The 27,395-nt window shown below is 32.3% G+C and overlaps 1 protein-coding gene across 1 annotated transcript in view; it reads left to right on the forward strand.

Moving 5' to 3' along the window:
- Positions 1–27,151, forward strand: part of LOC134718461 (uncharacterized) — a 51,494-nt gene extending 24,343 nt beyond the window's left edge. The window contains exons 2-13 of the mRNA XM_063581000.1: positions 525–872; positions 2,120–2,250; positions 2,706–2,786; positions 5,244–5,342; positions 6,141–6,258; positions 6,838–6,971; positions 7,485–7,731; positions 9,249–9,346; positions 10,613–10,754; positions 12,979–13,188; positions 14,660–14,856; positions 25,930–27,151. Coding sequence (XP_063437070.1) covers positions 566–872; positions 2,120–2,250; positions 2,706–2,786; positions 5,244–5,342; positions 6,141–6,258; positions 6,838–6,971; positions 7,485–7,731; positions 9,249–9,346; positions 10,613–10,754; positions 12,979–13,188; positions 14,660–14,856; positions 25,930–26,022 — 1,857 coding nt within the window. The 5' untranslated portion in view covers positions 525–565 and the 3' untranslated portion in view covers positions 26,023–27,151. The remainder of the gene's footprint in view (positions 1–524; positions 873–2,119; positions 2,251–2,705; positions 2,787–5,243; positions 5,343–6,140; positions 6,259–6,837; positions 6,972–7,484; positions 7,732–9,248; positions 9,347–10,612; positions 10,755–12,978; positions 13,189–14,659; positions 14,857–25,929) is intronic.
- The last annotated feature ends 244 nt before the right edge of the window (positions 27,152–27,395 follow it).

The following is a 27,395-nucleotide window of genomic DNA, read 5'->3' on the forward strand; positions in this document are numbered from 1 at the left end:
TGCCCCCTCTTAACCCCCTTCAAAATCAAATCCCTCACTAGTTAATGTGATTTGTCAAAATCAATCAATGTTTTTATTTTCTCCAAGAAATTGTACATTTTATCATCATGCACCAAAATATACCATTAACCTCATCTGGCAAGATTTATTACCGTTATTGGTCATGAAGGTACCGTTGTCAACGTATATACATGGTATATTTGTTCCACCTAATAGAAGTTCCAATAGAAACTTTGTTATAAACATTGTCATAATATATATATTCCTGTTGGAACAAATATTCTATAACTTTTATTACATCAGGAACATATACAGTAATATTAATACCTGTGGAAATAATATTTCAGAATATATTTTCCTTTTGGAACTTATATTATGAAGGAATTTCTATTCCGTGACACTCCCCTAAGGAGTCTTATTTCATAAATATAAGAAGATGTGGTATGCTGTTGAGACAACTCTGACCTTCACAATTTGTAAAAAGTTAATCATTATTTCTATCTATATTATCTGTTTGATTTCAGATGGACCAATCAGCCTACTAGAGACAACATACAATTGTAAAATGGATGTAGATACAGGTCAAAGGTCAGATGGTATGAAGTCCTCACAGTCTAACCAATCAAATGACAGACTGGCTGATGGACAACCGAATGGAGATGTCAACTTTGATCTGTTGTGTAATGTTAAAAACTTAAAAGAAGACGAACTTTTACCGAGAATTAAAGAAATAGTCATGGCATTAAAGGCGCTAGAGGATTACGATCGAGGGGAAGGAATGAAACTTGTGAAAAGTATTGGTGACACCTACTGGAGTCATAAAAGTGTCAGACATAAGATAGGGCATGTTCTTAAGGAGCACGATTTTGCAGGTAAGTTATTATGAATTAGATTATTTAGTGTTTTTCAAAGTAATTAATTATCTGTGGGCATATATTATATATACCAGAAAAAAAAGTGTTCATCACTTTAAGACAAAAAAATGATATTCTGTAATAAAGGCATGTCTTAAAACAGACAGAGTTAATAGATATTAGAAGATGTGGTATGAGTGCAAATGAGACAACTCTCCATCCAATTAAGTCACAATTTGTAAAAAAAACATTAAAGGTCAACATACGTTCTTCAACAGCAAGCCTTGGCTCACATTGAACAGCAAGATATATAGGGTCCCACAAATGACTAGCGTTAAACCATTCAAACAGGAAAACCAACAATCTAATCTCTTTAAAAATGCAAGAAGCCAAAATATGTCAAATAACATTGGTAATATAAATATAATAGAAATAAGAAGATGATATATATGTTTTCCAATTCTTCACCAGAGACCAAATGAGGTAGAAGGTTGAGAAAAGACTGCAGCATAAGATAACAATAGTTCAATGTATAATTAATCATTGTATGCTATGTATACCACTATAAACATATGAAAAAAATCATTGATTAATGAAATAAACAGAAGGAAATGCAAAGACCAACACACTAGATGGATTATGTGAAAAACACAATTTAATGGACGTTTTTGCAAATGTCTATTTTATGTAATCTGGTAATTGAAAATGCATTGAATATTAGAAAAAAAACTGACTTAGTATAGACATTTCCATTTGTAAAAAATGGTGGCTTAAACCTGGTTTTACGACAAGCTAATGACTTGTATGACAGTTATCATAGAATCACATTATATTGACTAATTTTCATCTGTTCTAAAAATGTCATGAAGTTAGGCCATTTAATTTTTCTTTTTTTTTTTTGCAGAGACAACAAAAAGTGTTGGAAATATGCAAAATTAAAGTTCAGCTCTAGAAAAATTCCATATAAATATAAAATTTTGCATGGTTACAAAAAAAAAGAAAGAAGAAAAGTCTTTAAAATTTTCCCATGTTAGGGGAAACCAACAATTAATTTTCCATGGCCTTATTGGTAATGTTAAAATAGAGTTATCTTCCTTTGTCCATAGTTGTAGTTGTACCATTTCATTATATCTTCTTCAAATGCATGATACAATGTTAAGTTTAACTCTTGGTTGCCAATATAAAAATGAATGTAATCTTTATCTTTCATTACTGACAAGCATTCTGATAATGACATGCTTTAAAACTGTGTTTTGTTTTTACAGAAATAGCAATGAAGATGTTGACATCGTTGAATAAGAAAGGAATTTTCAAAAATGATGGAATCTGGTTCCCAACTTACTATACACTGAATACTCTGTGGAACTATTCTGATGCCAGTCTAGAACTTGCCAAAGTAAGTATCTAATATTGTCAATTCATTTATTTTTGTGAAAACCAATTTTCGTGGATTGCCCCCAAAAAAAAGCATTTTCCTGGATATTTGGTTTCGTGGTATTACCAAAGTCTGAGTACAACCATGATATGTAATTTGTTGAACATTTAAATTCTTGATTCACCTATAAGAACAAATACCACAAAAATAGGTATCCAGGGATAAATGATAAATCCACTGTAGTCGTATTGCCAACGTTTTATGTTCAGTTGTACCCTTCCTATGAACACTTTTAAGTTACCAAACTTGTTTTTTAAAAACTCCTGCACACTATTCTATAAAAAGAAGGGGTATGAGAGTCAATGAGATATTACTTTGCACAAAAGACCAAATGACACAGAAATTAACAAATATATAAGTCACTGTACGGCCTTCAGCACAGCTTCCTGTATAACTTATTTTTATTTCTGTTTCAGTCTGTAGCACAACATGGAGGAGTTAAATATTTCACTGTCAACTGTAAACACAAGCCTTATATAGACAATATGTCCTCTAAGGTAAAGTATTAAGAAGGACACAGGGTGTCAGAAAAAGGGCATAGGGCGGCAAGAGGAAAGGGCGGGCGAACTACCCTGTGAAAGCGATCTAGCTGGAACACTGAATCTACTGGTTTCCTAACCTGACTGATCCAGTCGTTATATTTTGAATCACTATCGATCACTGCATTGGTTTTCTAACTAATTAAGAGGCTGTCCAAGTAAATATCAGGCCTATCTTATGATATGAGTGGCACAACATAACTTTTTTCCCACTGAATTTTTGGTTTCAATGCAATGTTTATATCATTCAAAGGATATATATGTCAAAAATATTTTTGAATCAACAGTGGATGGCTTAGAAAATTATTTTAAAGTTCACTAACAATGCTACAATTTTTTTTACAAAATGAAGAGTTATCTCCCCTTTTCAATGAAATTTCAGTGCTTTCTATGTATTTTTTTTCTCTTTATATGTGAAAAAACAAAATTTAACTTTGTGAAAGAATGAATTTGTGATATGAAATAGAAAAAAATTTTGAAAACAAAATATGTCATGTTGCATCCACTGCCTGGTTTTTCCATCAACACCTTCTTAAATGTATGGAAGAAAAGAAATCTCAGATAATAGGTGGAATAACTTTGGATAGATTGATTGCTTAGTGTTTACCATTTTCAGCATTATTGTGATATTTATGAGCATCATTTTTTTTTTATGGTGGAAACAGAAGTGACTACTTACCTTTGATATGACAACAGAAATTCCTAGTTTATTAGGAATGGAGCCACATGCCATGTTACAAAAGAATAAAATAGAAAATTATATTTTTACATTTAAAACCATGAAACAGTGACTTCTTAACAGTAATTACAAAATCAATTTATAAAGCAATATATATAATCTAAACATTTCAATGCTATTTTATTTTTTCAAATAAAAATAAAAATAAGTATTTGGTGTGTAAAGGTACAGAATGATTAACTATATATTCTTTGCAGCGGTACAAATTGCTAGTTTTATTTTGTAGAGGTAAAATTTTGGTACATGTTCATACATGCTTATTTTTATATTTTTTTTTCAGATTTATTGAATATATAAGTATACATAATCTTGATATAATCAGAATTCTAATATGAAGTGCTTATTTTACTTTGTAAACAACAGCTTGATAAAAACAATGTTATAAACAAAAGCATGATTAAAAAAGCTTGATTAACATAAGATTAATAAACAACAGCATATTAGAAACAGCATTATAAACATGCTTAATAAACTGTGAACAGCATATTATAAACAACAGCATTAAAAGCAACAGCATTATAAATATAAGCTTGATAAACAATAGATATGCAATCTGTACATAAAATGACTATTACTATTTACCTCTCAGGTGAATCCACATGTATATACTTTGGATTCATGTTTTTTCATGGGTATCAATTTTAGTGGATTAAGAAAAACGTTCATGTTTGTGAATATTTAATTTTGTGGTTTTGCAAGTCTGCATACTAGTCTATAGAAAATGAGTTTTTATGCCCCACCTACGATAGTAGAGGGGCATTATGATTTCTGCTCTGTGCACCATTCGTTTGTCCGTTTTTTCGTTGGTTTGTTCGTCTGTCTGTCCCGTTTCAGGTTAAAGTTTATGGTCAAGGTAGTTTTTGATGAAGTAGAAGTCCAATCAACTCGAAACTTAGTATACATGTTCCCGCAAAATTAGAGAACTTATTCCAATTTCACGATCCACTAAAAATAGAAAATGATAGTGCGAGTGGGGCATCTGTGTACTGTGGACATATTCTTGTTCATTGAATATTTCATTTCTAGGTTCACCTGTACCCACAAAATCAACAAAAATTAGTATCCAATGAATAATAATGAATCCACAGTATCATAACCTATGTGCAAACCCTAATATGGCTTTCTTTGGTTTTCTGAATTGATTAAGAAATTTCTGAACCATAATTCCCATTATAATGCATAACAAAAAGAATGAAATTCAAAGATCTAAAAAACAATGTACAAAAATCAGAATAAAATAAAATTAACTCCTTGAAATAAAGTAAAATCACAAATATACTGAACTTAGAGGAAAATCAATTAGGAAAGTCCATAATCACATAGCAAAATAAAACTAACGAATGGACAAGAACTGTCATATTCCTGACTTGGTATAGGCATTTTTAAATGATCTAAGCACATTAATGTCTTGATAAAACATGACGCCTGTCTTGATAAAACATGACGTCATATATACGAATGAAAACTTTCAAGCTGAAGTTAATTCTGTTATGTGTGGGCTCTTGATTTGGATAATATCAAATTAAAAGGCAGTTTTTGGGTTAGTGTTGTTTCATGTTCATATAGTATGTCACATCTGGCTTTTTTTGTTAATAAGGGTTAAATAAAAATATTCCTTTGTAATTTGCATTTTGTCTATCTGCAATTGTTTTAAACAACTTTTTTTTCCATTACAGAATGTATTTTACGTGGTCAAGTCTTCAATGAGTATATTACATAATATAGCCAGGAACTCTAATGTCCAGCATTACTTCAAAGAAAATGCTACCTCAGATGTAAGTTCTTGTACATTTAATATTCCTAGAGAGGTAAGATACTGTCTTGTCTGTTATAGTAGGGGAAATTGAAGATGAACAACATTTCTTGTTTTAATGTCCAGCATTACTTCAAAGATAATGCTACCTCAGATGTAAGTACTTGTAGTGACTGACTGTCATTTAATATTTCTAGAGAGGTAAGATACTGTCTTGTCTGTTATAGTAGGGGAAATTGAAGATGAACAACATTTCTTGTTCTAATGTCCAGCATTACTACAAAGAAAATAGTACCTCAGATGTAAGTTTATTTAACATTCCTACTGAGGAAAGATATTGTCCTGTATGTAATAATGGAGAAAATTGAAAATAAACAACATTTCTTATCACAATGTTATAGATTTACTAAGAAATCAGAAATATTAGAAATAAAATTTGTGTCTTCAGACACATTCTTCTTCTTTTTTGTTGAGATCTGACCTCCCTATCAGAATACTGGACCTTCTTTGTTTCTTATGTGTATGCTTCCTATCACAGGAACACCCCTTATTGGGTAATGTGAAAAATTTACAGAAAACAAGTTTCTTAATTTTTAAAAGTAATTGAAGATAAACAAATCTTTAGAAAAATTTGGAGTAGCTAAGTATGCAATTATTGATCAGTTATATTAAAGTCTTGTTTATTTATAGGTCTTGTTTATTTATAGGTCTGGATTATGTATAGATCTGGTTTATTAATAGGTCTGGATTAGATCTGTTCTATTTATAGGTCTTGTTTATTTATAGGTCTGGTTTATTTATAGATCTGGTTTATTAATAGGTGATGATCCAGTTTTTACAATCAAAAGAAGAACATGAGATGTTAAAGATAATGGCCATGTTGACGTTAGCTCATATAGTGGAGGAGGAGGAGAATGATAAATTAATAGATGACACAGGTATAATCATAGGTGGATCCAGGAGGGGGGAGGTCCTTTGGTGGGAAAAATTTGGTTGATTACATAGGGAATTACTGAAGCATGACTGGAGAAGGATTCCACTTAGGTCAGTCAGCTGGTCCCTCCCTTATGAAAAGTTCTGGACTGCCACTGTTAAAACACCTAATCACTATTTATCAGCCATTACTGGACATCACACCTGTAAAATTTTGAAATCATAATACAAAATATCTTGAAAAGTGATTATTGCATGATGTAAATAGATCAAGCATGACAGATTCATTGGTCAGCCAGGAATACCGATAAGGAATATATACAATAAACAAATGCCTGATGATAACACAGATAAAACAATGACCAGATAACAACCATGTAAACTTGATCTGATATCATACAAAATCAGACACATTCACAAAAACAGGATAATGACAAAAGCCACACAACTGAAATTAAACATGAACAGGTCTAACCAAACATAGGTTAACAGAAGCTTAAAAATCAGTCTAACAGGTGCACAGTCTGATACAAACCCAGGTAAACAAAGAGTTCAACAATTGAAGTTGTTTTGATATTTTTTAGGGGCTGTTGAAGGAATAGTAAGCTATATCAAGCTTGCGTTAGACAATGAGAGAGGACGATATAAAGGATTCACACCTATTGAACTCATGGATGGACTCGGTAAACTGGCCGTCAATGATAAAAATAAAAGCAAGGTAAACTAGTTTTCTTTTGTTAGAAATGGCAATCTTATCAGCATCATAATTTTATGCTCACCTGGAGCATGAGCTGATAAGAAGAATGACTATGCAAATAAAAGAGCGTTACACACCATAAGCATTTAGTAGATATAGGAAAAAGTGGTATGGGTGCCAATGAGACAGCTTTCCATCCAAGTAAACCATTATAGGTCAAGGTACCTTCAACATGGAGCCTTGGCTCACACTAAACAGCAAGTTGTAAAGGGCCTCAAAAATTACTAGTGTAAAACCATTCTTATTTCCAGTGATACAATTTCTTGGACCGATCATATTGCTGATATTTATAAGAAATGTCAAAGTTAACAGAAAATTTAATGCACAATCTAGGTAATTAAATGTGAAAGCTGATACTGAATTTATGTTTAAGAGTAGTAGACTGACAAGGTTAATTTAAATGACAATATCAATAATCATACAACTGACAATGAACATATTCTACATAATCCAGAATCTACATTTATTTTCCAGATAGTTGATGCAGGTGCTCTCCCCTTACTTCTAAGAATGTTAAAACAAGACAATATAGAGGAACAGGCAGTCGCTTCAAAAGCTCTTTGGACGTTATCTTTTGATAAAGATGTGGCACAAAAAATAAGAGATTTTGAAGATCTTATGCCCACATTAGAAAAATTATCAAACAGCCAAGATAAAAACGTAGAGAAAAACTGTAAAGGAGCGTTGTTTGTACTTAAGGGAGAGAATGATGTAAAAAATCGTAAGTTTATTGTGTTCAAACGGTATTTACTGTGATGGTATTGTTGTTGTATCAATTTGGTGAATATTATTCCCTCCAACCACACATTTTATTTTTCATTTTGTTTAAATATGTTAATAATCGAACTGCTACATTAAAACCCATGAATAGCAATGATTTTACAAACCATGAAAGGTGATAATGATTATTAATCAATTTAGGAATCAGAACATTTTTTTCCAAAAAATACCATAACCCCTCCTGCCTTTTCAAGTTCAATGATCGTTACCTAAACATTTTCCATTTGAACTTATAATTTTATTTTAGACATGAACAATATGTTTATGTAGCCTAGGACATTCGTTCTGAACATGCATGAAATATTTGCCACTGGATGTCAAACAACCAATCAATATATAGGACATTGTCTTAATTTAAAGCTGGCATTTAAGGTAGCGCCTTCCTCATATTGATAATAACATTAACAGCACCTGATTTAGTGTACCAGATGGACATTTCAACACTAAAATGTCTCTTCAGTGGTGCTAGAGGCCAACAAATTTGAAATTCCAAAACTTATCTAAAATATGAAGAGCTTATAAACCAAAAATATGACCTAAGAGATCAAGCTAGTAATTCAAGAATTTAAATGATCAGTAGAACAGAATAACAGTTCAGTCTTTTTAGATTCCACCACTGCAACAAGTATGCTATTATGTTTCTTCAATCCAAGGCTTGGAAAGCTTTTTAAATAATTGAGTAATATCGTAATACATGAATAATAGTGATGGAATCTGTTTCATTTATGATGTGTATCCTTCCTTTTCAAAGATTTGTAGAAAGTTGTGTTTTTTATATGTGACAGTATGGGGCCTGGTTGACTTTTTTCGTGATATCATTATAGGGAAAAAAAAAGAAATCTAGATAATTTAACATGTTAATTAAATTTTGATTAATCATTTGCAGAGAGCAGATATTTCCCTTATGAGGAGTAAATATTTGTCTCACACTAATCAAGAAATGTGAAAATAATATTAGAGAGACAAAATTTATAAGGAAAAGTCTATAATCAGCTGCATACCTTATTTATTGTCAACAAGGCTGTACCCTGGGCATTTTTTGCAGACAAAAGTATTTTGAATAAGGATCTTTTCCATATCAAATAAAAACATTGTTAGAAATGTTTCAGAATTTGTTTCTACTTAATAACAATTTTTTTAATTAGAATATATCTTAAAGGAACCCAATATTTTCTTTCTTTTGGTTTATATGTTTATATTGAAATTAACAGTCCCAGCAGTATACTGTAGATTCATTTTTATTCGTGATATATCAATTTTCGTGAATTTCGTGATTATAGATGAACTAATTCAAATGTAATGGAACAAAACACAAATATTACATAGGCTTGTATGCAGACTGGCAATGTTAACTGAATCAACGAAAATTGATACACATTAAAATAAATGAATCAACAGTATAAAGAAACTTTGTTTACTCAGTTTTTTTTATAAGGATTATATATTCAAATATTTCAGGTCCAAAATCCTCATCAAAGAGATCAAAGAGACATATATTTATAAGTTATGCTTGGAATGAAAAAGAGATGGTGTATAAACTCAAAGACAGACTGAAGGTAATTCTTAATCTCATTTATAAGTCAAACTATTGTAATTTTATGCCCTACCTACGATTATGTTTTTTAGTCTGTGTGTCTGTCTGTTTGTTCATCTGTTCGTTCTTTCTTTCGTCCGTTCTTTTGTTCGTTTGTTTGTCCGTCCGTCCTTCTGTCTTTCCCCCTCAGTTTAAAGTTTTTGGTCAAGGTAGTTTTTGATGAAGTTGAAGTCCAATTAGAGCTTTTACCCAAATTTCACAGTCTATTAAACATAGAAAATGATAGTGCAAGTTGGGGATCTTTGTACTATGGACACATCCTTGTTGTGAGGTGATGATAAAGGGTAGACCTGAACATGGAAGCATGTGAAATAAAAATTGCAGAAAAGTTACACGGAAAAAATAAAAATCTGGAAAACAAAGCAAGAGAAATAAAATTGTAAACATTTATGAAAAGTACAGAAAGTTATTACTTTGTTGTTCTTGAAGATGAAGCAGTCATTATTAACGGAAATACTTTCAAATGTGAGATCATTCAGTTTTATTTGAACAAGATATAAATTTATTTCATTGCAAATAATGTGTTAAATTTGTTAATTGTCTAGACATGCGACTCTGTCTCAGAAAGCATGACATAGAGATAGTGATCAGATAGGGGTATTGGCGTTAGCTTCTTTCTTCATAGCTTTATATTTTAGAAAGTGGAAAACCTGAATGCTTCATACTTTGTATCTGATCTTATGCCCTTTATGGGCCCTGTAATTTGGAAAATAAAAATATTCTATTCTATTCTATTATATAGATGCCTAATGATATGCAGTTTCTGTCTGTCACATGTCCATCGTCCTTGACCTCATTGTCATGGTTCACTGACTACTTAAAAAAAAGTTCAGATTTTTTGTAATGTTAATTTTTCTCTTATTATGAGTAATAGTATAACTATATTTGGTATGTGTGTACCTTGCAAGGTCCTCATGTCTGTCAGACAGTTTCCACTTGACCTCAACCTAATTTGATGGATCAGTGAACAAGGTTAAGTTTTGATGGTCAAGTCCATATATCAGATACTAGAAGCAATGTCTAGTACATATTCAGTTTATGGAAGAACTTACAGGTTTCATCTGACCTTGACCTCATTTTCATGGCTTAGTGGTTATAGTTCAGGACCACAACATAATATCAATGATTAGGTAAGAAGACAAGAAATATCAGGATGTGCACTTATGTTTTAATAACTGTAAATTTCAAACCTCTTTGACCCTTATTACCCACATTATATATTTTGTAGCAAGAAGGTTTGGAGGTATGGATAGATGTAGAAAGGATGGGAGGATCAACCTTATCAGCCATGGCAGAGGCCGTGGAGAATGCTTCTGTCGTCTTAATCTGTATGTCAGAGAAATATAAACTAAGTCCGAACTGTCGTCTAGGTAGGTACACTTCTGTGGTCTTAATCTGTACGTCAGACAAATATAAACTAAGTCTGAACTGTTGTCTAGGTAGGTACACTTTTGTCGTCTTAATCTGTATGTCAGACAAATATAAACTAAGTCAAAACTGTCATCTAGGTGTTACGGCCAGAAATCGCCTTTAAATTGTAGCCAACAAAAGACACAAATCAATAGTAAAATTTAACAATATTTATTATACAAAAGTTTACACGAAGTATTTTACAAATATTACTGTTAACTTAACTGTCAAAATATGAGTCCAATCTTTTAGCTTTATCTGTATCCGGAAATCTTTCGGAATCCAATCTGAATATTATGTAACTATACTAAGGTCACAATCCAGTATGATGTTGTATGTAGAATAAAGGTGTCAATCCAAATGCTGTGAATACTAATGTCTATCAATGTCTATGTCTAAGTTTAATTATAATTATAAGAGTTCAACTTTAGAGTCTATATATATATTGTTGTGACGGAACATTCTAGAACACGCTAGAACGGAATGTGCCAGAAAGTTACAACGACAGTTTCTAGTAAAAAGTAGAAGTTTAAATTACGCATCTTTTATAAGGATCATTCTAGAATCGTCAAATAGAAAGTTCCAATCATTCCATAAGTATCTGTGATTGTTCCAGTGATTTCTAAACTGCACAGTTAAATAATTATTTGGTAAACACTTATCAGGCCATACAACACAAATTAGGCCAACATAAATAAATACAATAATTACAATATCATAACATAGGTAGGTACACATTCGTATGGGATGGGAGGATCAATGTTATCAGCAATGGCAGAGGCTGTGGAGAACGCTTCTGTTGTCTTAATCTGTTTGTCAGAGAAATATAAACTCAGTCTGAACTGTCCTCTAGGTAGGTACACATGGCAGAGGCCTGAAGAACGCTTCTGTGGTATTAATCTGTATGTCAGAGAAATATAAACTAAGTCCGAACTGTCCTCTAGGTAGGTACACATTCCTATGGGATGGGAGGATCAACCTTATCAGCCATGGCAGAGGCAATGGAGAACGCTTCTGTGGTCTTAATCTGTATGTCAGAGCAATATAAACTAAGTCCGAACTGTCGTCTAGGTAGGTACACTTCTGTGGTCTTAATCTGTATGTCAGAAAAATATAAACTAAGTCTGAACTGTCGTCTAGGTAGGTACACTTCTGTGGTCTTAATCTGTATATCAGAAAAATATAAACTAAGTCTGAACTGTCCACTAGGTAGGTACACATTTGTAATGTAAAAGTAGAATTTAAGGTATCAAATGTCAAAGAGACAACAACCCGACCAAAGAGCAGAAAACAACGAAGGCTCCAGCACCCATAGCCGTGCTTCAGCTGGCCCCTTAATAAAAATGTGTACTATTTCAGTGATAATAGACATTGTACTTAAACTCCAAACTATATAAATGAACTAAAATTATAAATCATACAAGCCTAACACAGGTCAGCGGCTATTATTTGGCGGGGTCAAACATGTTTGTTGAGATCTCAACTCTCACCTATAACTCTAGCCATTGTAGAATGAACAAACACACAGCAATACACACACTAAAACTCAGTTTTAAAATAGTGTATGTTAGAGAAATATAAACTTAATTCAAACTGCCATTTTGGGATGATACACATGTTTTATGTTTATATCAGAGAAATATAAACTCATTTTAAACTTGCATCTAGGTTGGTACACATATATAATGTTAATTTGTATGTCAGAGAATTATTAATTTAGTTCAAACTGTTAGATAGGTATAATTTAATTTTGGATGTAACACGTCTTCTGATCATGCTGATTGGCTGACGTTGTTTTGTTATCAGCCCATAGGCATATTTAAGTCATGTGACTGTGATGTCATCCAAGTTTTTTCATAGTTTTCTACGGTTTAAAATGAAATTTAGAATTGAATTATAAGAAATGACTGTAATATTTTTTCTGTCTATTTGAAATAACATAAAAAATGTGGTGCACACTGTTAAATTACCCGCTACACGCATTATCCAGTGTGCACCAAATTTGTTATGTCATTTCTTCATAGACAGAAAAAATATTACAGTCATTCCTTAAATAAATGCAGCTATACTTTCAGTGGTGAGTTGTAATGAGGGATAATTTGAATCTGTTTGATACCTTTATCATGTTATCTGATATAATTACTAGTGATGACAGTGTTTTGATTTTTGTTTCTTATTTTACAGAGGCAGAATATACATTCCAGTGTAGGAAGGATTATGTTCCACTAATGTTACAGAAACAATATCGTCCTGATGGTTGGCTTGGAGCTATCTTAGGTGCTAAATTATACTTTGACTTTAGTGGAAAATACCCTTTTGAAAAACCTTGGAATGGTCTAATGAAGGAACTTAAAGGAATGGGAAAATTAGGGGAATCTATGGAGAAAAGAGCCGGTAAGTTTAATAGGCAAAAAAAATATATGTCTGTTTAACATTACATGCTTTATAAAAATAGAAAATGTAGGTTGGTATTTACATTTTATTTTATTTTTTCAATTTATTTTTTATGACATGATTTTGAGTGTGCGGTTTTGTCTTGTCGTGGTCTGAATTGATCATGGGCCAAGTTTACCCGTAATTTTAATGATTGGATTACTTCCCTTTGTAATTTGTTCAGGGGAAAAATGGTGTTAAAATGTTTATTTCACCACACATGTCGCAAATTCCCTTAACACAGCTCTCATATTCATGATTATGAACATTGGGATGTATCAGGTAACACTATCTTCACTTTTAACACAAATTCAGTTTATTTTTCAATTTGCAACGAAAATAAAATGGTTAGGGTCAATGCTCAAAATTTTTTTTTGGCCCTGCCTATTAGGGGAAGCTTTTGTTAAAACAATATGTAAAAGAGGGGAATTTATTGGTATGTAAGGGGAATCTTAAGAAAATGAGTTGGAAGTTAGGGGTACATGAAAATACAGAATATTTTTTGTTTGATTCAATTTTATTTTAACTTTGCCATAAAAGAGGAGATTATGTTACTTCTATAAAGGAATGTGTTATGAATTAACCTAATTTTGTGTAGCAAGAAAATTAGGTCTGTGAACCAATTTTTCTATTTTTTTCTAAAAGCTTCTAATCTCATATTTATCTCATATTATCTTAAAGTTCTATCGTTTTCTGTTTTTTTTTTATATCACACAAAATTGAGGTTCCATGCATTATATTTACATAATCTTACAAGTTTGCACTACATGAAATGATGCCCTGTGACCCATACACCTCATTAATATATTTTATTTTATATTAACTACATCTTTGTAATTTATCAAAAAAAACTATCCATTTTAATATATATCTGCCATTTACACAAACTGAGATTTGAGATAATTATAATTTATTTGATAGGTTGACAAAGCAGGTTTAGTTTTCCTATGTATTTCACTAACCAAATTAGTCTTTGTTAAATATGCACTTTTCAAAAGATTTTATCTTTGTTTCAAATAAAGAAATACTTGGCATAAGTAAATTTTTATCCAGTCAAGTACTATAGAAAAAAATTCACATGATGTTTCAGTGCATATCAGAAAAAAACATCACTGGAAGTTAAGTAATCAGAATTTCATCATATTTGTCTTTCTCTGTACAAGCTGAAGTGACCATGTAACCTCAAATTTCCAAAATATTCTGTAGAAACACCAAATAAGAAAAAAAATAATGTTTTGAAACACCCAAGGTATATGTCTGTGATTAAGATTTTTTTTATTGCAATTATATGTATTATAAATTTCCTACCAATGTTATATTTGAAAGAATATGTTTTTCAACCCTTTTTTGTACTATGATTGGTTGTATTACACCTGTATGGAATTAGGTCAAATATATTGAATGATATTTTATATTTTTTCCTGTATTACAGATTCAACCGATGCTCTTATAGCTTCATCATCATCAACAACGACAACATATGCAGCGCCCTCTAGCTCCAGATTACTCAAGATGAACAACGACGATGTGAGTGAGTGGCTGTGCTCGGTCAAGCTTGACGGCTGTGTTCCGTACTTTGCACAGTTCAATGGAAAGTTACTGGATCAGCTGAAGAAAATGAGAGAAGAGGTGAATACATTTGTATTGAAGTTTTATTTAGGGGTTACAGAACATAATTAAAGGGAAATAACTCTTAAAATATAAATACATTTTAATCGCATTCTATTAGCAAAAAGAAATGAAGCTTCTCAATGCTCAAAATTAGTGTTTGTGAAAATGCTATAATTCCATTGAAGTTATTTTTGTAAAATGTGTAGTTCAATTACTTGAAAAAATATGTTTATTGTCATCTGGTCAATGCTTATATTTTGCCAAAGGAGTAGTAGGTTCAGTAAGACTCCATTTTGGCCCCAAAATATAGCAGTTTTGCAAAATTGTGAAAATGTAATCCTTTAGCTATTTATTGATAAGAAGAATGCTTCTGCTATACAAATATGGTCTGTTTATGACAATAAAATGCACATATATCGGGTACTAACATCATTAAGTCATGCTAAATTACTGAAATCTTCACAATTTTAGCATTTTTGTTAAATTTTAGATGGTTTCAGTCTGAAATGAAAGTGGCCGCATTTGTGTTCATTCATAATATTTAAATGTAAGATGTGTTTAATGATAATACATGACATATATTAAGGTTGAGGATGAACACTTTCATTTTTGACAAAAACCATCTGAAAAGTGACGATGTTTTGCATATTTGATAGATTTTTCATATTTTTGCTTGAATTGGAGGGTTTTTAATGACTTAATCAGCTAAAATCTTTCACATATACTATTTGAATTAATTGAAATAGACACTTAAGTGTTTAAAAAGTGTCCAAAAATCTTTCGTGAGATGAACCTTAAATTTGAGGCCAAAATCGGCCCTTACCGGACCTACTCCTTTTATGAAAATTGAATTAACAAAATATACTTGATTCAAAATGTTGTGTACCCCCTTAAGCGAGGGGCTAGTTTACATTACATCAGCTCCCCCTCCCCACCGCCCCTTAATTTTAAGATTGCAAATGAGACAGTTTTCCACATAAGACTAAAGGATGAGAATGAAAAAAACTTAAAACCTCTGTACTGCATTCAACAAAAGATTGATATTTCAATAAGGGGCGTAAAGGGGGTATCTGCACGGAAAAACTCAAAATAAAATTGCTATTTCACAATGAAGGAACAATTGAAAATGTCTTGCATGTTAATATTTTTTGCGATTTCACGAAACACAGTGAATAATGAACCTTTTTCACACCTGCACTTGAAATAAAAATGGCAAAACATGTTGCACATTAATAACCCTTTACCATCCTCTTCCATTTGTTTCATAGTTTGTGGAAATAAAATACAATGATAAATAGTAATGATGCAAAAACATTTTAGATGTAGTTGATTTTTTTCCACCGTCCGTCGTCGTCCTGCGTTAACTTTTACAAAAATCTTCTCCTCTGAAACTACTGGGCCAAATTTAACCAAACTTGGCCACAATCATCATTGGGGTATCTAGTTTAAAAATTGTGTCCGGTGACCCCGCCAACTAACCAAGATGGCCGCCATGGCTATAAATAGAACATAGGGGTAAAATGCAGTTTTGGGCTTATAACTCAAAAACCAAAGCATTTAGGGCAAATCTGACATGGGGTAATATTGTTAATCAGGTTAAGATCTATCTGCCCTGAAATTTTCAGATGAATCTGACATTCCGTTGTTAGGTTGCTGCCCCTGAATTGGTAATTTTAAGGAAATTTTGTTGTTTTTGGTTATTATCTTGAATATTATTTTAGATAGAGATAAACTGTAAAAAGCTATAATGTTCAGCAAAGTAAGATCTACAAAAAAGTCAACATGACCAAAATGATCAGTTGACCACTTTAGGAGTTATTGCCCTTTATAGTCAATTTTTAACCATTTTTCGTAAATCTTAGTAATTTTTTAGAAAAATCTTCTCCCCTGAAACTGTTGGGCCAAATTATTTGAAACTTGGTCACAATCATTATTGGGGTATCTAGTTTAAAAATTGTGTCCGGTGACCTGGCCATCAAACCAAGATGACCGCCACGGCTAAAAATAGAACATAGGGGTAAAATGCAGTTTTTGGCTTATAACTCAAAAACCAAATAATTTAGAGAAAATCTGACATGAAGTAAAATTGTTAATCAGGTCAAGATCTATCTGCCCTGAAATTTTCAGATGAATTGGACAACCTGTTTTGGGGTTGCGGCCCCTGAATTGGTAATTTTAAGGAAATTTTGCTGTTTTTGGTTATTATATTGAATATTATTATAGATATAGGTAAACTGTAAACAGCAATAATGTTCAGCAAAGTGACTTACTTTTGACTTGACTTAATCCACTTCGTCCCAAGGGGGACATAGGGCGACTACAGTTTCTCTCCATTTCTTCCTGTCCATGGCTATTCGTTTTGTTTCTTTCCAGGTCATCCCAATTTTACTCAGCTCGGTTGTTAGTCCCCTTCGCCAGGTGTTTTTTGGCCTTCCCCTTTTTCGATGTCCTTGGGGGTTCCATTCAAGGGCTTGCTTAGTAATGTGCGTGTCTTTCTTTCTTAGGATATGCCCGATCCACTTCCACTTTCTTGCTCTTATGGTCTGGGTTGTTGGCTGTTGTTTGGTTCTTCTCCATAGCTCATTGTTGGATATTTTGTTTGGCCATCTGATGTTGAGGATGTTTCTCAAACATTTATTGACAAAAGTCTGGATAGATTTGATGGATGCAGCTGTTTCTCTCCAGGTTTCTGATCCGTATAAGAGTACAGATTTGACATTGGTGGTAAATATCCTTAACTTAGAGCTAGTTCTTAAAGCATTACTCCTCCAAACAGGTTTAAGCATGGAAAATACCTGTTGTGCTTTCTTTTTTCTTGCCGATATGTCTTCGTCTGTGCCTCCTGTTGTACTGACAATACTTCCCAGATAGGTGAATTGTTGAACATCTTCAACAGTAGAGTCGTCGATCTTAAGACAATCTTGCTGGTTTGTATTTAGCCTCATTGATTTAGTTTTCTGTGCGTTGATGTATAGGCCTGTTTGTTTTGCTACTGTTTCAAGACTTTTGGTCTGATGTTGTGCATCTTGAAAGCGATGGGATAGTGCACAGATGTCATCAGCAAATTCAAGATCTTCAAGTCGTGTTGTGAGGGTCCATCCAATGCCTTTTGGATCTTTGTAGGCTGATTTACCAACCCAGTCAACTACTATTAGGAAAAGAAGAGGAGAGAGAAGACAACCTTGACGTACCCCAGTTGTTACAGGGAATGATTCGGTCATAGTTCCACCATGTATAACTTGACAGGAAAATTGGTCGTAAAGCAGCTTTATCATTTTGATGATCTTTTGCGGGATTCCATAGTGTGCCAGAATGTCCCATAAAACCTGATGGTCAATGCTATCAAAAGCTCTCTGGAAATCTACAAAATTTAGGTAAAGTGTCGTCTGCCATTCTATTGTCTGTTCAATAATAATTCTCAATGTGGCTATTTGGTCTACACATGATCTTTCTTGTCTAAAGCCAGCTTGTTCATCTCTAAGTATCTTGTCCACTTCATTTTTCATTCTGCTAAGAATGGTGCTGCAGAGTAGTTTACTAGGTATGGACAATAAAATGATACCTCTCCAGTTTTTGCAAAGCGACTTGTTGCCTTTCTTAGGAATTTTTACCAAAAGTCCTTTACTCCAATCATCTGGTATTTCTTCTTCTTCCCAGATCTTATTCAGAAGTTGTAACAGGCTAAGGACAGATGTATCATCCAAGATTTTTATAGCTTCTGGTGGTATGTTATCAATGCCGCCTGCTTTTCCATTTTTTAGACTTTTGATAGCTTTGTTGATTTCAGTTTTTGTTATTTTGCTGGTTTTGATGTTTAATATTGGACCATTTTGTAATTCAGGTGGATCTGTAGGTGGGGGCCTGTTGAGAACCTGCTCGAAATGTTCTTTCCACCTTTCAAGTTGATCTTCCAGTTTAGTGAGGGTATTGTTGTTTATATCTTTGATGGGTGTATCTGAAGTTGGTGGTTTACCGCTTAATTGCTTTGTAATGTTGTATAGGGTTTTGGTGTCTCCCTTGCTACAGGCGGCTTCTGCTTCTTTGGCTAGTTGTTCTACAAAGTTCCTTTTATCTTGTTTGCAACTTTTCTTCACCTCTTTATCTTTATTGCTGTACTGTTCTTGTGTCTGCTTTTTCTGCTGTCTAGTTATAGCTGTTAGAACTTTTTCTTTCACTTGTCTTCTTTCGTTGACAATTTTCCAGGTATTTTCTGACATCCATTGCTTGCGGTTATGTTGGATATAGCCGACAGTTTCTGCACATGCTTGAACAATAGAATCTCTGGTCATTTCCCATGCTGTGTTGATGCTAGTTTCTTCATCATGTAGATTTTCAAGTACACCAAATTTGTTTTGCAGCAGAATGTGGTAGTCTTGAACAACTTTAGGGTCTTTGAAAAGATCAACATTAAATTTCTTCCTCCTGGATTTTGCTTTTTTTGTTGAAAGTAGTTTTAGTTGTATCTTTGCAATGATTAGGTGGTGATCTGATGCTATATCTGCTCCTCTCTTGTTTCGCACATCTTGTAGAGATGACCTCCATCTTCGGGATATAGCAATATGGTCTATCTGATTTTCTGTTACTCCATTCGGCGAAACCCAAGTAACTTTGTGACAGTTTTTATGGGGGTAGAGTGTGCCACCTATTACTAGACTGTTTACAGCACAAAAATCAGCAAAGATTTCACCGTTCTCGTTCATTTCACCGATTCCATTTGGTCCCATTTCTCTTTCTTTCGTTCAGCAAAGTAAGATCTACAAATAAGTCAACATGAACGAAATGGTCAATTGACCCCTGTAGGAGTTATTGACCTTTGTAGTCAATTTTCAATCTGCTTCCTTTGTTTAATATTCACATAGACCAAGGTGAGCGACACAGGCTCTTTAGAGCCTCTAGTTTCCCTTCATTATCAAATTAAGGAAGATTTAATATATTGTTGTTTTGAAATATATAAATCTCCCCTGAAACACAATTACTATTCATATCACACTTGCTTTCTCATTGTTTCTTATTTATCATTTCTAAGAGAGAAATATCTTCTAAATGGTAAAAACATGCATGTTGAAGGCCATACATTAACCTAAACTGGTTTACCTTTTTTCCCCCTCTTTTATCAAATTGTTATTTGGATGGAGAGTTGTCTCATTGGCACTCACACCACATCTTCCTATATCTATTTTATATATTAGTGACTCCAGCATGCAGTTTTTGCCCTCATTATCTCCCCGGAAACACAATTTAAAATCATATCACACTTGCTTTTCTTATTTAAAAAATATTTATATTTGGTTTTGAAATTCCAGTTATATAAAATTTATTCCAAATCATTGGCATTGTAAAATTCTTTAAATCCAGTAAAGAAAAAAACTTTTAACTTGGAATTAAAATCTTTAAAATAGGCACCATGTGATATTTGTGACCTGTACACCATCTACATGGTTTCCACATTTTTACCTTCTTTAGTGGGCTAAAATCAATAAAGTACTTCCTTTCAAGTCATGCCTGGTAAAAGTTTACTTTTCCTTTGACAAGTTTATTGCGTTTCTGAAAAGTGTTTGCAGAACATGAATTAAAAAAAAAATTAATATATGTGACAAAGTTACCAACTTTGTACATTCAGACATTCCAAATGTAACGGTATATTAACATGCATTTTTCATTTAATTATCTGTATTTACCTAAAATATCCAGTAATATTTACTGCTGAAGCAAAATCAATCCAACGAACATCGGCACCATGATAAGAGACGTAATTTCAATTGAATTTTCCAAGGACCCTTTACATCGTTATTGGGAAACGTAGTGTGTTTAAACGTTGGTCAAATCTGAGTCCATTTTGTCAAGTCATTGGGCATTTATTTTCACACAAGATCGTATGTAACATTATGCACATAGGAAAGATAATAGACCCCCGGCGCAATCTCTTTGAAAATTGTATTTTCCTTTTTTAAACAAGTCGAAACAAGTCTACAGATTATGTTTGCTAACATCCCTTTGGAAACAAAAACAATGTTTAGAACTAGTATATCGTATGTCGGGCTGTAAGGGCGTTATCACATGTTAGTCACATGTTTCACGTATGACTGGAAATGATTAGAACTTAAGGACAAAAACAATTTTAATAAATAACTGGACTTCTGTTTCGTGTGAAATGTAACGCATAACGAAAAGGTCATTTTCTTACTTAATTATTACGAAGATCAAAACAAGAATGTAAATCATCTCTGATTTACCTGTTTGAACGTCTCGCAAGAGTTCATATTTGCATATTGTTTTTAAGAATTCTATTACAACAAAGCAGATTACATCATCTAAAATTTGCGTTACGAAATCGGACACAAAAGTCACGCCACTGTTCTTACATCTGCTACATAAATACTTATAGTTCTCTGCATTTTCTTCTCACTATTCTTATTGGTCGATGTTCTTTGTTATTTGAAAGCAAAAGTTATGAATTTGCTGGTGACGATTATCTATAAATCAATCAGCGTTATGCTCTTCAGAAGCAAAAAGTAACGCGAGAAACGACACAAAAATACGGTTGTAGAATCTTTGAAATTCGTATATTTCAATTTTTTTTCTAGGGAAGAGTAGCATACACTTGTATGTTGATAAAAATAATGGCATCTTTAGATGTAGTTACAACTTTTCTTACAGTAATTCACATTTTATCACTTTTCTATAGCTATAGGAAACGGAGCCCAATAGCAAATTATGGTCCATATGTAATATGCATAAATAAAAAATAAAAAATAAATGCACAATATTTAATTCTATATCAGGACAGAATTTTGACATTATGTATTTAAAAAAAATTAAAAACATATTTGCATTTTTACATCATACATTTTAATTCTATTTTAGGAAAGACTTTTGACATATTGTATCTTCTGAAAAAAAATTAAATACATCTTAACCTTTTTTGCTTCTTTTCTATTTATCATAGTATTTTATTTCCACAAACTATGAAACAAATTGATATATCAATTTTGTGTTGAAGGCGTTACAGAGGAATACAGATTTATGCATGATGTGTCAGAATTCTTAAAATCTATTTTTCCCTTGTAGTTCCGAAAAAAATTGTGCTGGGCTGACTCTTAAATCTATTGCAAAATACCAAAATTGTGTCATTCCTTTGCAAAGAGTTGGTGGTCAAACCTTTGGACCACCACTTAAGTAGAACTATTTGGGCATCTTGTTGTATATCATGAAACATGTTAGTTATTGTTTTTCTTTCACTTTTTCATATGAAACAAAGATTTGAGTCATGCAACAACCCATCCAGAAAACTAAAAGACATCTATAGGACAACATAGAGAATGGTTTCACACTAGTAATTTTTTTGGCCCTTTATGGCTTGCTGATAGGTGTGCGCCAATGCTCCGTGTTGAAGGCTATACCTTGACCTATCTTGGTTTACTTTTACAATTTGTGACTTGGATGGCGAGTTGTCTCATTGGCACTAATACCACATCTTCTTATTTCTATTCAACAAAGGACAGGTGTGGGTAAAATAGGTTAAGGGGGCTCGCAGGTCTAAATATTTTTTTATTTGATATAGGATTTTGCTATATTTATCTATAAATTAACTTTATCTTATACTCAATAGAAAAATGAAATAAAAAATGGGGTCACCGTTTATTTATGCTCACAATCTGTCTTCAAAAGAAACATGCTTTTTGGCAAATGTCCTTTTTTTCTATTAAACTAATAAGAGTAACAGCAGTAATATCGAAATAAAAAAAGAAAGAAATTACAGAAATCGCTTAAATTTTACAATTACTTAGTTTATGTACATGTACAGCTTATTCAAAAGCAACAATAAAAAATATAGGTCCCTGATGAGTTAAAAAAAATATTTCAATTTTAATCCCAAAAGATGGCATTATTGGCACCAAAGGGAGATAATTTGGAGCTTTTTCAATGAAATCTACATTTTAAAAGTCACCTGGGGACAACACAAATTGATTTTTAGTGGAAGAAGACGTCAAGTCTTCTGAAGACTTAAGGGGCCGACCCTTGGCATTGAGTCTCTGTATGCCGCATTCGTTTCTGTGTATTACAATTTCAAACCAACTTAGATTCCTGACACCGATTTTTACACATGATTAGGCATCTGAATCATTTAATTTGTAAATTATGATTGTAAAACAATCACTATCGTAAATATGACCCTTTTATTTATGTAAATTATTAGATTTCATCTCATCCACATGAACGTTATTTGTTTACTTGTAGGGAAAACGGTACTATTTATTCTGCCATAGGCGACAATACTAACATTTTCTAAATTTACCAGTTTTTATAATAAAAACCTGGATAAAACAGTTATGTGTGGTGTTAGAACTTTATTACTGTATTCTAAAAATTGAAGCCAAATAGTATCATGACCAATTTCCAACGGAGCTGGTTTATGTTATCCATGCCCACCGTCATTTTGCACCAAATTTATGAAATTTTGGAAGACTTTTCGAATAATTCTCTAGAAAATATTTCAATAGGTTTTAAAATTAATGTTGTAAATTTGCACACTGCAGTTATTCATAGATAAATAAAAAAATATATTGTACCCTTACATCCAATCACAGCGCTCCTAATTTGACTTCCTTCACCTGTCTTGGGTACACAAAAGGCCAACCTAATGCTGGGAAAATTAAATACTACCGCTTTCCCTGTAACAGGATGTTTTACTGTAGATATTTGTATTACGCATGCGCGAATTTGGTATCGGGACAACTCGCCCTGATTACAAGTTCGCCCTTGAAGTTACGAATTTGCAATCCTGCAGACAAGAAGATTTTGTTTTTATATAAATAAAAAGGATATATAAAGTGTTGTCTTAATTCATGGTTGTCCTTTGTCATGTGAATTAGATGCCCTTCGTAACATACATTTGAACCTCCCGTTTAGGAGAAAAAAACTCCCGTGTATGACATTTTTCAGACGCCATATTGATCATTTCTTACTACTGTACGGGTGTAATTGACACCTGTGTTAAATTTTACCTGAACATCAACGAAGATGTATAATTATATGGCTTCACTTGACAGCTTGGGTGTCAAACATACTGGTAATCAACGATGTTTACCTCCGGATAACTGCCGTTGTGTTATCAAAACGATGTGTATTTGGAATATTGAAATACTTTTTTGTTACTTCCCTTTGTTTTATCCTGTTTTCAGTTATTTTGCTTTTAAAAATGTAAATTGTAAAAAGACTATAAATGATTAATATTTTAATCAAATAATCATAAAAGGATGTTGATTAAATGAATTTAAATGATTTTGGACAAATAAAAAATAAATGAATTGTAAAATATTTTAGCAGTCTAGACCTTCTTTAAAGGATTAAATTGAAGTTTATATAATAAATTTGTTTACATCCGATTTGAATTCAGCATACGATATGTGCAACTAGACTAATAAAAGGTCTAGTAGTTAGATTAATTCCTAGTAAAATCTTCAAATTTAAATTTGTAAATGTTAGTATATATTAGATTTTATTGTGTAAGCTAAGAAATAGCAAGACATTTTACACTGTTTTTAAGTCTTTTTAGCTTTCTACAAATATGACTTTCATAATGCTTAAAATCCATGCAGTACTAGTGTTAGTGTGTTATTTTTTTAATTAATTTACGATGTTGCAAATATACATGTGGAGCTTATTTCTTTCTTATTTGTCTATACATTTACAAATGATAAGGAGATGGAGACATGAACAAAAATATATACAGATAAGATATATAAATATAATGATTCATTTGCAAGCAGTGAACAATCATTTGTCAAACACAAAACAAAACAAAACATAAAAAGAAACAGATTCTTCTTATTGTTTTATTTAATTCAAATAGAGAGGCAATAAGGGAACTATAAACATTACAATTTGATGGAAATTTGATGAAAAAACACAATTTCTACATCATTTGGTTACATTTAGGACAAAATTTATGTCGATAAAAAACATGATGTTTTGACCATTCAGTACTTAATAGATGCATAGTTCTTGGGGAAAAGTTTCATCAAATAATATGAATATAAATGACTTTTTTGTGCTCATTTTTTTCAGTTAGGTTACCCTCATTTGGAGTGTTGTCCCCAACCTGTTAAAGGTCCATCTTTGTGCATAATTCAAAATTGGAAATTTCAACAAGCATCTAATATTCTTAATCTGGAAAATAAACCCTGGTCTGCTAGCTTCATGTATATTTTTTCTACCAATTTAATATATAACTAGAATCATGCAAACAGACTTAAGGAAAAGGCATGTAAGTTCATCATACAAATATGACACTTTTTCTAGACAATCCAGATCTTGCAAAATACGTCGCTAAAAATTGTAACCTTTAAAATTGTTGTTGTGCAGTAAAAACCCATATGGGAACTTTCAAAAGTTGGCAGGTATGTAACAAGTCTTACTATTTTTATGCTCCATTCATGGGCAATATGTTTTCTAGTCTGTCCGTCCGTCCTGCTTCTGGTTTTAAAGTTTATGGTCGAGGTAGTTTTTGATGAAGTTGAAATCCAATCAACTTGAAACTTAGTACACATGTGTTCCTCTTGATATGATCTTCTTAATTACATCCAAATTAAAGATTTTACCTAATTTTCATAGTCAACTGAACATAGAAAATGATTGTACGGATGGGAAATCCATGTACTTATGACCTTTTCTTGTTTGAAGAAAAAAATACATTTTAACGATAATGGAACAAAGCAGCCTGGGTTAGTGGGGCTGCTTTTATTGTAATTCAAGTTACCTTTTATTCACCTTCTTCCACTTCAGAGCTATCAGCTCTTTGATTGGAATGATTTTTGTACCATATGATAAAGTAACAACTACTGAAGGTAATAAATAAAACTTGTAATGAACGATAAAAGTTTATTCTTTTTCTGAAAATCTTATACCCGCGAGCCTCCTTAAGTGTTAAATTGTCCTGTGTGTATTAAAGTCATGAATGCGTTTAATAGAAACAATCAAAGATCTGCCATCAACCCCAATTATCTCAAAATAACATACATACAGACATACTTTTGTGTCAACAGTTTTTATTCATAGCGCTTACAGTGCTTTTATTATTTATATTTACAGGCTCCAGAATTTTATTACCAGTGTTTAGAAAGAAGCTTGAAAATGAACTTGGTAGAAATTCTGACATTCACAGAGGCTTTACAACAATTGTAAATACAAGGAAATCCTTGAAAGGATTCATCTCTAAACAGGAAGTAGTGTTAGAGGAAAGCTTGAATAAGTCCAGATTGAGACAGGAAGTAAAGCAGACAGAGGATGATGTAGACTGGTTCCCTGTATCTGTTTGGCTCTGACAGATGTGTTTCAACACTTAGGAAGTTATCATGTATTATCTATTCTTCATCAGAAGTTTTTTTCATATTTTGAGTTTGAATGAATTTAATAATATGTTTTTTACATATTGTTTAATTGGTATTTAAGAATGTGTGATGTTTTGTATACCCCTTCTCTAAATGAGGGTTTATTCTGGTTTACCAAAGTCGGTTCATTGAGACTGCATGAGTGCATGTGCCTGTAACATGTGTTCTTCTGTTGCATTTTTCAGAAGCTGCAAGTCATAGCTTCTTGATATATGGCACTGAGCTTCATCCAGTTATGCACTATTATTCAAGCAAAGGATATTTTATAACCCTGACATTTGACCTTTAACCTTTTTAATACAATATGGAAGAAACCAGTTTTTCCAATTGGCTTATCTGTTATGGCCAAAACCTAGATATCTTTTGACACAGTGTTATAAATTAAGCATGTGGGTGTGACATATTACCTTGACCTTTGACCTATCAGTAAAATAATTGATCTGTTTTACTAGTATTAAACTTACCTCTAGTTGTTTACTTCCATGTTCATTAGATAGTTGCAGTGGCGGATCCAGAGGGGGGTTCCAGGGTTGGAACCCCCTTTTTTCTTGACGATTAATGCATTTGAATGGGGACATATAGTTGGACCTGCCCCTTTTATCCTGGGTTTGGAAACCCCCTTTTAAAAATGGCTGGATCCGCCCCTGAGTTGTATGGGATGACTGGCAATCATATCACATCTCCTTATTTGTATTAAATGTACAAGTGTTTCTTTACAGTATTGTGTTGTAAGTTGCTGTCTGTCATACTCATTTATTGTTTTGTACAAAATTCAGGGCATTGGTCCTTTTTTGTTTGTTTGACTGTTTTACATTTTGTCATTTCAGGGTCTTTTACAGTTTAATATTATTCTGTATGTGTTTTGTTCATTATTGAAGGTTATGAAGTGACCTATAATGGCTTACATTTACAGCATTTGTTTGCTGGTGAATAATAATAATAATAATAATAATAATAATAATAATAATAATAATAATAATAATAATAATAATAATATAGGGTTATTGCATGAATATTGTCCAGAGTAGAATTTTATATTGCAAGAGCTTGCGAGTGCAATATATGTTCTACGAGGGACAATATTCCCCAATATTCCTGCAATAACCCTTTTATTGTATAGCAATATGATATTTGAATGTAAAACTAGGTTTTAACTAAGATTTTGTT

Source organism: Mytilus trossulus, chromosome 5 (assembly GCF_036588685.1).
Source record: "Mytilus trossulus isolate FHL-02 chromosome 5, PNRI_Mtr1.1.1.hap1, whole genome shotgun sequence".
NCBI lineage: Eukaryota > Metazoa > Mollusca > Bivalvia > Mytilida > Mytilidae > Mytilus > Mytilus trossulus.